We start from the raw sequence: 13,985 nt of genomic DNA, 5'->3' as shown, positions 1-13,985 counted from the left end.
TACCTCATCCTGGGTGTATAGATGTGAGGAGGGAGCAATCGTGGATGCATGAGTTACCTCAGTCTTTGTTTTTCCACCCCTCTATATTTCTTTTTGCTTTTTCTTAATTTTTCCTTGCATTACTGCTCATAGCTCAAGGAATGTGAGTTTGCTTTGTATGATGTATAGGCTAAAGCAATTATTACCCCTTTTAGGATGGGGCAATTCATCACCCATGAAGACAAATGAAGACCAAGAGAAGGTTACTGCATTCCTCTTCTAGGTTAGAAGAGTGGAAAATAATGAAGTCACAAATATGATGGGCAATGATTGCAGTTGTTAATTACCCACTAATTTTAGAGGCTAGGTGTTAACTGAGCGTTAGAAATATATATGCTGAGAATATATACATAGTGTACTCTGATAAGTGCATAATATCCTAGTGAGTTGATATTTTGCAGGGAAGAAGGCATCTGGCTAGGTTTGTTGTTGGGTTCATAGTGGCGATCTTTGTTTACAGATGCTTATCAATGAGCACAGCATTGCGATATTTAGCAATGAATAGAACAACCTTAGGATAGTGAAGTTTGAACCACTGCGTCCTATGATTTCAACTGACCCTTTTAATCAATGGGGTTTGTATCTGTTGGGCCATTTCAAAGAACCTGATACATGCAAAATAAATATATTTTGATTATGAGATGCTGTTTCACAAGGTGGAGAATAGTGGATTATATATATTGGATCTTGTTTCCTTTTCTGCTACTTATTAATACCATTGTATTAACATCCTATCCTGCTGCATTCAAAACTAAAATTACAGAGGTTACTTGTCAATTAATAATTGGTTTACTGTTGACAAATACTTGACTATAACAAAACATAATGATAATTTTTCAAATCTGTTTTACGCTTTTCTTGTGGAATTTTTGACGGTTATATATTTTGTATGAAGGCTCTTCTTTCTGGGGTCTCGGCTGGGGGTTTAGCAACATATTTGCATTGTGACGATTTTCGTGAACTATTACCACACACTGCTACAGTGAAATGTCTTGCTGATGCAGGATTTTTTCTTGATGCGTAAGTTTTCAACCTTTATTTGATTTATGTATTACAAGAATAAATCTTCAATTTTCAATCATTCTAGAATCTAAATAACTTACCTGTCAAGGAAAGTTGCACTTCAAAAGATAAAAAGTAAAATTAAACATCCTTTTTAATCCGTTGTACTGTTTCATCTTACAGTTTATGGCAAAGGCCCTTATTCATTATTTTAATTTATCTTAAAAAAAATTGTAACATGCACAATGCACAGGAAAGATATAGCTGGAAGGAATTATATAAGATCATTCTATAAAGGCACTGTCACTTTACAGGTATTTTTAACTGTTATCTGGATGTTTAAGTTGTCATTTCTCTGAGGCTTTTGCAAAAAAAAATGGGTGTAGCATGTCCTTATGATTGAGGTTATTGAGTGTCATCTTCAACTTCTAATATATGCTTGTCTTTTTTTTGGTCTGTAGGGTTAGGTATAATTATAAATTATTGACATCTTTAGCACAGTGGTGGTAATATACATCATTGGGTGTGGACTAGAGCTTTTTTTCTGTCTTGCAACATACTGTTTCCTATATGGAGCTTAAATTTGTCAGTTACCTCAATTTTGCCCAAAGTAACTTGTTTCAATCTGGATTCACATTTAATCCTGCCCTAGGTTCATATTTTAAAGATTTTCTTGAAGATTCTCCCTTAAAAGGTCATTTTCATTATATTTGATAGGCATATGTCCTGTTACCACTCAAATTGTATGTTAAAATGATGAAAGCTCCAGTCAATGTCATACAATCTGAGTGGAACCTTGATAGGTCACCCATTATCACCTTAGTGACCTGCCTTGCCTCTTTAGGCTGGTTCTCCTCCAGCTTCGAGGGAGGATCCCTTGAATATCTCTAGTATTTAAACAATATGGAGCAAGGTGAGATCACAAGTAACACTAGTAACTGGATTGGTTTTTTGAAGAAAAGGGAAATAGTGGTGATAGAGGGATGTGAAGACTAGCGCTAATATTCAAGGGTGATGGAGTCATAGCAAAGTTAGGATGAAAAGATATCATGAAGCATGACTCTCATTGGATCTATTGGCCATAATAATAGATCAGGAAGGAGAAATTAGTATTGAATAGATGGGTAGTTTCCTGGCCAATCAGGGTAAATTGCAAGGTCAAGAATCCACTAGAGAGGATTCCTCAATGGGATTTTCTTTAGCCCAAGGATCTACTGTGGCATAAGTTAAGCCAAAAGTTTACAAAGCAGGGGGTGAAGACCAATATTTGTGACACCCCTTTCCATGTAATATTCCAATTGTAGAATTTGCAGAAAATTGCTTCAAAAATTTTAACCATTAATTCCTTAAAACATTTGCACAAATTGAGCCACACATTTAACATAAAAAACTGAAAATGTAAACTGCGACTAAAAAATAGACAAGATACACATGCAAAAAAACTCAACCTTATTTTATTGATATGAAAGGCGCTGATACAATAAACTGGAAATGGCTGAGGTGATGGCCTCAAAAGATCTATAATAATGTTGTTGCTGGCTCCAAAGATAAACTGATCTGCTGAAACCCCTGTGAATTCTGGATGAATTCACCAAGGGGAGAGATGGGTTCTTGCCCACCCTCGCTAAATCACCCGAGGGTTTTTGTCCTGGGGCTACTATAACAGAGAACTGAATTCTCCGATCTATACCAAAGACAGAAGCTCCAAACCGCTATGTCTCCAAATGATCTCCTCCTCTTTTATAGATATGATGGATAGATCTCCAAGCCTTTAGAAACATCTTATTTTATTATTATTCTAGAAGCTCCTCCATTGACTTTACCTTAAGTGACCTTTTAATTTTATTTTATTTCACTTAAGTCACTTTTGGTCTTTCTCCTCCAATTAATTATTTTTTCCTTAGGTATATGACCAATTAAAGCCATTTTTAATCAAGAAAAATGGTAAATTTGTAATATCCCGTTTCAGAGATATTCCCCAAAACCCCAGTAAACCCCAACTAAATACGCACAAATGATATAATAACTGGGAAGCTCAAAATGATAAAAATAACAGCGGTGCAACATATAATAATGGAAACATGGAATATAAGCAGAGACTCGAGAAATGCAGAGAGAAATGCTAAGCCATTTTATTATACTGAGTAATGGAATGAGTACAGGAGGAGATCAGAAAATATGGCACCTCGACTTGCACCAGGCAAGTGAAGAAATACACTCAGAATAGCAAAGGAATGGCCTCTCTTTGAACTGCGTGGATGTTGCTAGGAAATTGTCGTGCTACTGCTGCTGCTGGAAATCAAATGAGGATTTGGGGCTTTTCCCCTCCTCAAAAAGTGCTGAAACTCTGGAATCAGCGTCTACTCAGAAAATCCAGTAAATCCCAGAAAGCGTTTCTGAAATGGCCAACCCCCAGAAATCGCCCCCTTGGGGAATCACGCAATCCCTCAAGGCTTTGCACTGCCACTGAGTGGAATCATCCAAAATACTGCCTAAAACTCTGCCAAACTCCTCCAATATGCAAGAGTTGATCTCTTGCTCAACCTCCCAACTCAACTCCTCCACAAACCCCCAATCCGGAACTGCTCTCAAAAAAACTGCGTCCCTCTCTCAAGACTGTGCAGTCCTCCAATGCTCAGCTCCACCTCAATGCCAAAGCTCAAAACTACTGCAAAAAGACTTTTGAAACTACCTTGCCGGAGTAGGCACTCAAAGTCCCCCGGGGCTAAGGGTGAGATCTCCGAACGGAGACACTCAGTGCACTAAACAGTGTTGCAGACAGGCTAAACAGCCAGCGTGCTCCAAGTCAAAGTGACTAGCTCAAATGCTCATAACTGAATGCCAAAATGAGGAGGTTCCTCTCTCCTTTATAGCATTGGCCTCTCTCAATCCCAAGGCTGACCTCCTCCAACATAATCTCCTCTTGCCACATGTTCCTTTTCCCATCCGCGCAGTCCCTCTAAGTGTCTACGTGGTCCTTTGGCCCCCTTGGCTCCCATTTAAGTCACAACGTTGTGCTACTAGGAAGTGACTTTTATTCTAAAAGTGAGTTATGTCCCCTTTCCTTCACCTTTTTATTTACAAATAACTATAGAAGGCAAAATTGAGCAAAATCGAATATTCCAATTAGCCATGGCTAATTAGGAATATTATAGTCTCCCCCGGCAAAATGTTGCTTTTCCTCAAGCAACTGAAGTGATGGATGCTGCAAAATTTTCTCACTCTCCCAGGTGGCATCCTCATCCGGAAAATTCTTCCACCTTACCAAGAATTCCCGGATTGTCCTGTTCCGTAGCTGCCTCTCCTTGGTATCAATAATAGCCTCTAGCTGCAACACCAAATGCCCCTCATCATCCGTGGGTGGTAGCTCATCTGTCACTGTCACATGTTGTCCCAATGCCTTCTTTAGGCATGATACATGAAAGACGTTATGAATCTTGTTGCCTTGGGGTAGCTCCAACTCATACGCAACCTGTCCAATCCTGCGTATCACCCTGTATGGCCCATAAAAGCGGGGCTTGAGCTTCTCAACCCCCTTCTGCTTCAGTGATGACTGTCGGTATGGCTGTAATCGTAGGTAGACCAAGTCCCCTACCTCAACCTGTCTCTCCACCCGACCCCTGTTAGCATACAACTTTTGCTGGCTCTGCGTTGTAGCCATATTATCCTTGAGAGCTTAGAGAATATCCAGACTCTTTTGGATCCAAATCTTGGCTCTTAGAGCCTTGCTAGCACCAAACATCACGTCAGCAAAAGATAAGGGATGATATCCATACAAAGCATAAAATGGTGACATACCAATGGACATGTGATGTGTAGTGTTGTAGCAGTGCTCCCCCAGATGCAACCACTTTAGCCATGCTCACTGCTGCCCACTGACATAGTTACACAAGTAACCCTCCAGCCACTTGTTAACTGTCTTTGTCTGCCCATTCGTCTGTGGGTGATAACTTGTACTCGGTGTCAACTCCGTCCCCACCAACCGAAAAAGCTCCTGCCAAAATCCGCCCATGAAACGGTTGTCCCTGTCACTGGTAATGGTCTTGGGAAGACCATGTAACCTGAAAATCTCTCTGAAGAACAGCTCGGCCACCTGCGCTGCTGTGTAGTGTGCGGATATGGCGAAAAAGTGTGAGTACTTTGTCAGCTGATCAACGACGTCAAAGATGCAGTCCTTGCCCTGTACCATGGGCAACCTTGTGATGAAGTCCACCGAAATACACTCCCATTTTCCCTCCGAAATAGGAAGAGGGTGCAATAGTCCTGCTGGATGGTTCATCTCCCCCTTGTTCCTTTGGCAAACATTGCACTCCCGGACATGCTGGAGTACGTCCTCCTTGAGGCCCTTCCATGAGAACCTCTCTCTATTGGCCTTGTAGGTTTTGGTAAACCCCTGATGACCTGCAAAGGTGAATCATGTGATGCCTGAAGTATCTTCCTCTTGAGCTGAGATCCCTCAGTCAAGAAGATCCTGTCCCTGTAATAGATGACCTCATCAACCACCCTGTACTTGTCATCCGCCACCTACCCATCCAGAACCTCACATGCAAATCTATCCTTGGAGTACTCTACTAGGAGTCGAGCCCTCTAGTCTGCGTCCAAGCTCATAAGAGAAAACGTGGTTGGTCTACGTGAAAGGGCATCTACTACCACGTTGTTCTTACCCTTGACATACTCAATGTCAAAGTCATATGCTTGGATCTTACTGATCCACTTCTGCTGCCTCTCCTGTAGCTGCTTCTGCTCCAAAAAGAACCTGAGGCTGTTGTGATCAGTCCTCACCCTTAACTTATTACCCACTAAATACTGCTGGAATTTGGCCAATGCATGCATAATGGCCAGCATCTCCTTGTCATATATGGAATACAACCTCTTGTGCGGAAGGAGCTTCCGGCTCTCAAAAGCTATAGGGTGACCTCCCTGCATCAAAACTACGCCGATCCCCTCTCTCGACGCATCACACTCCAAAACAAATGGCTGCGTAAAATCTGGCTATGCAAGCACTGGGCAACTGCTCATAACCTCCTTGAGCCTATCAAAGGCTCGCTGCGTTGTGTCCGACCAACTGAATGCCCCCTTCCTTGTCAGATCTGTCAGGGGTGCAGCAAGTTGTTAGAAACTCTTGACGAACTTCCGATAGTAAGTACAAATGCCAATGAATCCCCGAAGTTCTGTCACGTTTCTCGGCTCCGGCCAATCTCTGATGGCCCTGATCTTCTCCTCGTGGACTCTCACTCCGTCCACCCCTATGATGTGTCCCAAGTACAACATCTTCGTCAACCCAAACTTACACTTGGAGAGCTTGGCATAGAACTGTTGCTCCTGCAAGATGCACAACACTGTCTCAACGTGCTGGAGATGCTCCTCCCAATTCCTGCTGTAGATGAGGATATCATCAAATAATACCAACACAAACTTCCTCAAGTGACTGCGGAAGATGTGATTCATGCAGGACTGGAATGTAGCTGGGGCGTTGGTTAGCCCGAAGGGCATCACCAAAAACTCAAAGTGCCCATAGTGACACCTGAAGGCGGTTTTGGGAATGTCCTGCTCCCTCACGCAAATCTGATGGTACCTAGATCTCAAATCAATCTTTGAGAAGAACCATGCTCCCCTCAACTCATCCATCAACTCGTCGATCCTGGGTATGGGGTACCTGTTCTTCAGTGTCTTCTTGTTCAGGGCCCTGTAGTCAATGCACATCCTCAATGTGCCATCCTTCTTCTTCACCAACACCACGGAAGAAGCAAAAGGACTCGTGCTCGGCCGAATGTGCCCAAGAGCCAGCAACTCCTGAATGGCCCACTCAATCTCATCCCAATAGGCGTTCGGATGCCTATAGGGGGTAGTGATCACTGCCTGTATACCCTGCTCAAGCTCAATGGTGTGCTCAAACCCTCGGTCTGGTGGCTATCCTGGCGGAATCTCCCCAAACACTATGGCATACTAGTCAAGGATGGACTGTATCTCTGGATGTACCGTCTGCCCTGTAGTCCCTGCCTCTGATGCACGTAGCTCCACTGCCCACTCTATGTCTCCCTTTCGGAAGACTGCCTCCATCCGATGAGCCGAAACAGTCTGAGGCGGATATGTGTGTTATCCCTGTATCTTCTCATGCCTCCCTGTCCTCTCATCATCCCACTCCATCTCTAGGGTCTTCTAATCTGTCGTGACCTTCCCTAGAGTGATAAGCCACTGAACACCCTGTATCACATTGGTGTCCGGAATATCGACCATGAAAAAGTGGTCAGTCAATGTGTAGGTGCCCATCGTCACTGATAGCTCTGGAACATAACGAGCACACATCATGGTCTGATCTCTTGGGACCAAAACTGAAAACCCATCGAAGCTCTCTGTCTATATACCTCCCCGCTCAACCATCTATGCATCGATGAAGTTGTGGGTTGCCCCATTGTCAACTAAAACTGGTACTCGCTGGCCACGTACTGTCCCCCGTACGCATAGCGTCAAATACTTGGGAACTCCTCGCAATGCTGAAAGGGCCCCTTTGGTAGGTGAAAAAGCTGCACCACCTACTATTGGCGGTGGATGTGGCAAAGGACCTTGCAGGGCATGACTATCTCCTGCCTCCACCTTATCCTCCTCATCCTCTTCCCCGCTGCTCTTGGAGAAGACCTCAATAAAATGTGCTTTGCCAGCAGCACATCTATGTCCTGGTGCCCACGGCTCCTGATAGGTAAAGCACAGCTGCTTCTTCTTCAGCTCCCCTCGACATCATCGTCAATCTGTGCTTGTCCTGGATTCCCCTTTGGAGGCGGAATCCTCACATCCTTCCCCTTAGGCTGGAAAGCCTATCTCTGGGGGTAAGGCGTCTAGGTCCTGGGTAGGACATTATGTAAGTCCCGGGTCCTCCTAATAGCATCCTGGAGTGTGGCTGGTCTAGTGGATCGAACTAAACCCCGAAGTGGCTCTGTGAACCCCTCAACGTATATGTAGATCCTCTATGCCGTGGATAGATTTGGCACCATCACTGAGACGCTCAAGAAATCTGCAATGTAGGTCTCTGGGCTCTCAGTCTATTTGAGCCTCGTCAGCTCAACAAAATGCTGCTCTGGATCCCTCCGGTCAAATCTCTCTATCAATCTCCTGGTGAACTCGGCATATGTCGTCACTGTGGAGTGTCTGAGTGTAACCATCCCATGAAACCACCAATCCTGGGCCTCACCATCCAAATGTAATGTTGCCACCTTGATGGCCTCTGTCTCTGACATCTGGTTAAGCTGGAAATAGATGTCTATCTTTTCCACCCAAGACTTTGCCGAACTGTTTGATGAGCCATCAAATGTAGGCAAGTGGAATCTACTAGTTGCACGGTGGGTGTCACCATCATGATAATGCCGGTATCCTCTGTGATGGTCGCGGGGTCTACTCTCCCGCTGGAGCTGAACAAAGTCTCTGAATGAGAGGGCTTCCCTGAACTCGTACCCATAGGCCTAGTACTCTGCAAAATAATCGCCCATATGACCGGGCTTTGCCTCCTGCTGGGCTACGGCCCCCGTGTCTACTCCTAAGAAAGTGGGCATGGTAGAGCATGTAGGGGCATGCAAGGCCACCTGCTGCGTAGTATCACATTGCTCTGGCAAATGGTGGGATACACCCGATCCCTCACCAACCTGGAAAACCCGTGGGCTCTCACGCTGTCTAGCCTCTATAGCCGTGAATCTCTATCCCATCACCTCAATCTGCCTCGACAGATCCTGCACTGATTTGAGGAGCATATCCGCAAATCTCTTCTCGTGCTCATCTGCCATCGATCCTCCTGCTCTGCGTCCACCCTAGGCTCCTTCTGTTCTGTGTCCACCACAGGCTCCTCCTGTTCTGCGTCCACCACTAGAATACAGTCTTTCTCTCCGTAGGTGTTCTCCAACCTACGCTCAATGTCTCTATATCTCCTACCTCTGTAACAAATGTAGGGTTTTTCCCCCGGTGTCATAGATTGCTAGCTCCACAGGCTGAGCCAGATCTATGCTCTAATACCACTGTAATATCCCATTTCAGAGATATTCCCCAAAACCACAGTAAACCCCAACTAAATACGCACAAATGATAACTAACGGGGAAACTCAAAATGATAAAAATAACAGTGGTGCAACATATAATAATGGAAACATGGAATATAATTAGAGACTCGAGTAATGCAGAGAGAAATGTTAAGCCATTTTATTATACTGAGTAATGGAATGAGTACAGGAGGTGATCAGAAAAGATGGCACCTCAACTTGCACCAGGCAAGTGAAGAAATACACTCAGAATAGCAAAGGAATGGCCTCTTTCTGAACTGCGTGGATGCCGCTAGGTAACTGCCGTGCTGCTGCTGGTGGAAGAAATCAAATGAGAATTTGGGGTTGTTCCCCTCCTCAGAAAGGGCTGAAACTCTGGAATCAACCTCCACTCAGAAAACCCAGAAAAACCCAGAAAGCGTTTCTGAAATGGCCGACCCCCGGAAATCGCTCCCTTGGGGAATCACGCAATCCCTCAAGGCTCTGCACTGCCACTGAGTAGAATCATCCAAGATACTGCCTGAAACTCTGCCAAACTCCTCCAATATGCAAGATCTAATCTCTTTCTCAACCTCCCAGCTCAACTCCTCCACAAACCCCCAATCCGGAACTGCTGCCAGAAAAATTGCGTCCCTCTCTCTCAAGACTTTACAGTCCTCCAATGCTCAGCTCCACCTCAATGCCAAAGATCAAAACTACTGCAAAAAGACTGCTGAAACTACCTTGTCCGAGTAGGCACTTGAAGTCCTCCGGGGCTAAGGGTGAGATCTCCGAACGGAGACACTCAGTGCACTAAACAGTGCTGCAGACAGGCTAAACAACCAGCGTGCTCCAAGTCGAAGTGACTAGCTCAAATGCTCATAACTAAATGCCAAAATGAGGAAGCTCCTCTCTCCTTTATAGCATTGGCCTCTCTCAATCCCAAGGCTGACCTCCTCCAACGTAATCTCCTCTTGCCACGTGTTCCTTTTCCCATCTGTGTAGTCCCTCCAAGTGTCTGCGTGGGCCCCATCTCTGCGTGGTCCTTTGGCCCCCTTGGCTCCCCTTTAAGTCACAACGTTGTGCTACTAGGAATGGACTTTTATTCTAAAAGTGAGTTATGTCCCCTTTCCCTCACCTTTTTATTTACAAATAACTATAGAAGGCAAAATTGAGCAAAATCGAATATTCCAATTAGCCATGGCTAATTAGGAATATTACAAAATTTCCTACCATACTCTCTCCGACCATTGGAAGTCACTTCTCAGCATCTCATCTTGTATATCTTCCTGTTCCGCTTCCAACGAACTATTACATTGAGGTATTCCATCAAATATTTCTCCTAGAATGCCACCTCAAGCCAAATTAACTAAGTCAGGCTCAATAATAACCCCATTTTCCGATAGTTGTCAGAATGCAACAGAATGAAAGGCATGCTATTTTTTGTAGCATCAAATGTGTTCTATGACTATCCATGAAACTTGGTGGAGAGGCTAGAATACATGATATATCCATAACCCAGAAATCATTTTTGGAAATTCCACCTAGAGATGACTTAATTAGATTATTGACCTATTTTTTAATGTTTCCTAAGTCTAAAGTTAGAAAAACAGTTAATTAATCATAATTAATTAAGTCAATGTGAGAATTCTATAAAAAATCACACGGATCAACAAGGAATTAATATGGGCCCTTGATTAAGTTCCAATCTTGGCCGTTGGTGCTCCAATAGAGGATTATAAGAAGAAGTCGATGGTAGACAAAGAACACACTAGTTGCAGATACTCAGTTGCATTGGGAGCAACAGTCACATGGTGGAGTTGTTACGTGTACAGGTGTTCTTGCATTTGGTGTGGAAAAAGTCGGGAAAAGATCCCCAAAACATGATATTTTTTGGCAGGCTGATTAAATAGGCCAATTTTTTCCCAATTGAAAAAGTCGAGATTAAATCGAAAAAGTTGGCATTAAATCAAGACTTTTTCCAAAAAATCGTGAATGAGGTAGTTTCTCTAACGATATTTTATTTTTATTTTTGAAAAAATCGGGATTTTATTGAAAAAGTCTAGATTTTTTTAAAAATGAATATTTTTGTATTTTTTTAATTTTGCCGACTTTTTGCTGACTTTTTCAAAAACCTCTTGACTTTAACGACTTTTTCAATTTCTGGACCCTTGTCAATTTAATCCCGATTTCAATTTTTTCCACATTGATTTGTTCCCTCTCATAGGGTTGGGTGGTGAGAGGTATTGCGTTGGTACCTAGTGGAGTGGGTTAGGTGTATGGAGACATCCATGGCTAGGAGCATAGTTCAACAGGGGTTATGGGTAAGTAGAGGAGCTCGAGGGACATATTATTGTTGGGATCTAGGTGGGATTCCCCATCCCATCATGGATTTGGTCAGTGATGGTACTAGCGGAGTGGTGGATCCAGTAACCGAGTCAACATGCACTTTCATATCTTCATTAGAGCCCTAGATAGCACTAGTGGCAAGTCGGATGGCAGACCCTTAGGGTTGTCTTGGTATAGTGCATGGGGTCACAGGATGATCAACGTATTCTGTCAAGAGATTATCGGAGGAGATGGCATTAAGAAGCCACCAGACAAGGCCTTATATGGAGACGAGGATTTCCCATGGATATATGGGGCACAGGGGTCTCCGAGGAGCAACACCATAGTGACATTGCCACTGACACGTGGGGAGATTTGCCTCTCTAACCTCTCAGGGAGGATCAAGAGGGGAAGTCTCCTCATTTAAGGTTATGGAGATGAGATAGGGGAGATGGTGATACTGGCATGATGTGGGCTGATTCACACTGACTTAGTCTTAGACCGCGGCATCTAGTGGAGTATAGGATATGCAGCAATGAGCAGTGGTATGCAGAGGATCACATAGGTGCACAATGTTGTGCAGTGGTGTATGGGGTTACACTATGGAGTAGGAGGAGTGATTCATTGCTTTGAATTTCCTCATGGAATGACATATACATTGACATAGGAGGGATACCAGCTAATTTAAGGTGATATGGCAGCATGTAGTGGTGTCCAGTTGTGTGGAGGTGTGCAATTGAGTATAGTGGTATGCTAAGAGGCATGAAGATACATGGTTGTATGTAGTAGTCCATGATGCTGCACAATGAACTATGAAAATTCGACTAACCCCGAATCCTATTGCAACAACTGATGTTAGTTTTTTTAATTTAAACAAATTATTTGTTGTGTGCTACAACTAATATCGAAACAAATACACTGCAACCTTCACAAAACAAGTACTGCGGAAGAAATAAAAACGATAGAAGAAATAGATGCACACACACAAAATACACTGTTATTTTTGGACTAAGTCCTCGAAAAAACCAAACTCAGGAAAATTGGTGTAGAAACTGAGGGTTTTAATATTATGCAGTAGTGAAAATCTAAGTACAAACTATGGATGCTTAAACTAGCAATCTAAACAGAGAAATAACTGGCAATAATAACTAGTGAGAAAAATTCTCACTCCATAGGCAATCCCACGCTGACCTCAACTTGAATTGAGCTGCTCCTTGCCCCCTCTGCGCAATCATTGCATCAGCCTATGTAGTTACTGTGCCTACAAGCTTGAAATTGCGTCTCGTCTCACTGTCTCGTCAACTGCTGTCTCAGAAACTGATAATCTTTGCCTCTGGACCCTCTGCCCAACTTCTGGCTCAGAATCTCAACTTCTCCCCAGAAAAATAGAAATCTCCCCAAGAGGGCTCTACACTGCCTCTCTGCAATGTACTCATGGAAATTGGAAAAGCTTTCTCCGGCCTCACTATCTCTGCCCCTCTCTCACTGCTTCGATCTCACTAGCTCTCTCTTCGGCAACTGACTACTGCTACTTTGGAAATCGATCTGCTCTTGAAATCGAACTGCTTAAGTGTCTTCTCCAAGTGCCCATTGAATTTTTCGTATAATCTTTTGTTGGGACTCCAATGGCCAATATTAAATCTTAATCGATGGCTAGGATTAACTTGAAGTCGATCCGTGTGAGTTTCTAGAACATTCACACTTTGACTTAATTAATTATGATTAATTAACCATATTCCCTAAGTTTCGACTTAGGAAATATTTAAAAACTGGCTAATAATCTAATTAAGTCATTTCTAGGCAAAATTTCTAGAAATGATTTCTGGGTTTTGAAGAACTCATGTATTCTAGCCTCTCCACAAAATTTCGTGCCTAGAACACATCCGATGCTACAAAAAATAACACTCCCTCTTAGCGAGGAATGTGTTCTAGTGTTGCTGCTTCCTGTAGCAACACTCTATGTCTACATCATCTACTATTACGCTACTGATGTCTGGATGCTACTTCCCACCAACCACTGCACAACTCTGATATACACTGCATTTGTGTTGCTTCTGACCCTCCCATGTTGCTGCCAACACTGCATCTACACTACAACTCCCTCCCCTTGTGCTGTTGCTGCAACTGCAACATCTACAACTGAAAAGCATCCTAAATACTGAATCAACTGTGATCAGTATGATGAATTTGTCTCCCGATTCACTGACTACTGCTAATATCTGCATTGTCATTGAGGCATCTGCGCTGCTGTTGACTTTGCAGTTTTCTATTTGCATTGCTACCAACTCTACACTGCACTCCCCAACATATGGCTACAACTAGACTCTGCATCTGTCACTCTGGTATTTAACTGCATCTACTGCCACTGATCCATCCAACTACAAAAATACAGTGGGATTTCGTAGCAAGGTATTTATTCAAGAGGTGGACCTCCTCAAGGATCCTACCCATCTGTAGCACTCTAGGGCTACAAAATCAAGTCTCCCCACCTCACTCCTGGAGGTATGTCAACAAACATGGTGAAGTCTTCCTCCAACCTAGAGGAAAGCCTATCGATATTTGTTTATGCTACCTGCTAGTCCTGCTTCTCCTCTTTGTCCTTCCTCTTGAGAGGAC

The 13,985-nt window shown here is 43.5% G+C and overlaps 1 protein-coding gene across 1 annotated transcript in view; it reads left to right on the top strand.

Annotated features, from left to right (window-relative positions):
• LOC149150230 (pectin acetylesterase 3-like) overlaps positions 1–13,985 on the top strand; it is a 392,890-nt gene that overhangs the window by 195,818 nt on the left and 183,087 nt on the right. Inside the window, exons 6-7 of the mRNA XM_089438183.1 lie at positions 935–1,059; positions 1,295–1,355. Coding sequence (XP_089294309.1) covers positions 935–1,059; positions 1,295–1,355 — 186 coding nt within the window. The remainder of the gene's footprint in view (positions 1–934; positions 1,060–1,294; positions 1,356–13,985) is intronic.

The sequence above is a fragment of the Pinus tabuliformis genome, chromosome 9, assembly GCF_031772625.1.
Source record: "Pinus tabuliformis cultivar Carrire ecotype Pingquan chromosome 9, CPIR1, whole genome shotgun sequence".
Lineage (NCBI taxonomy): Eukaryota > Viridiplantae > Streptophyta > Pinopsida > Pinales > Pinaceae > Pinus > Pinus tabuliformis.
This window is presented reverse-complemented; position numbering and strand designations above follow the sequence as displayed.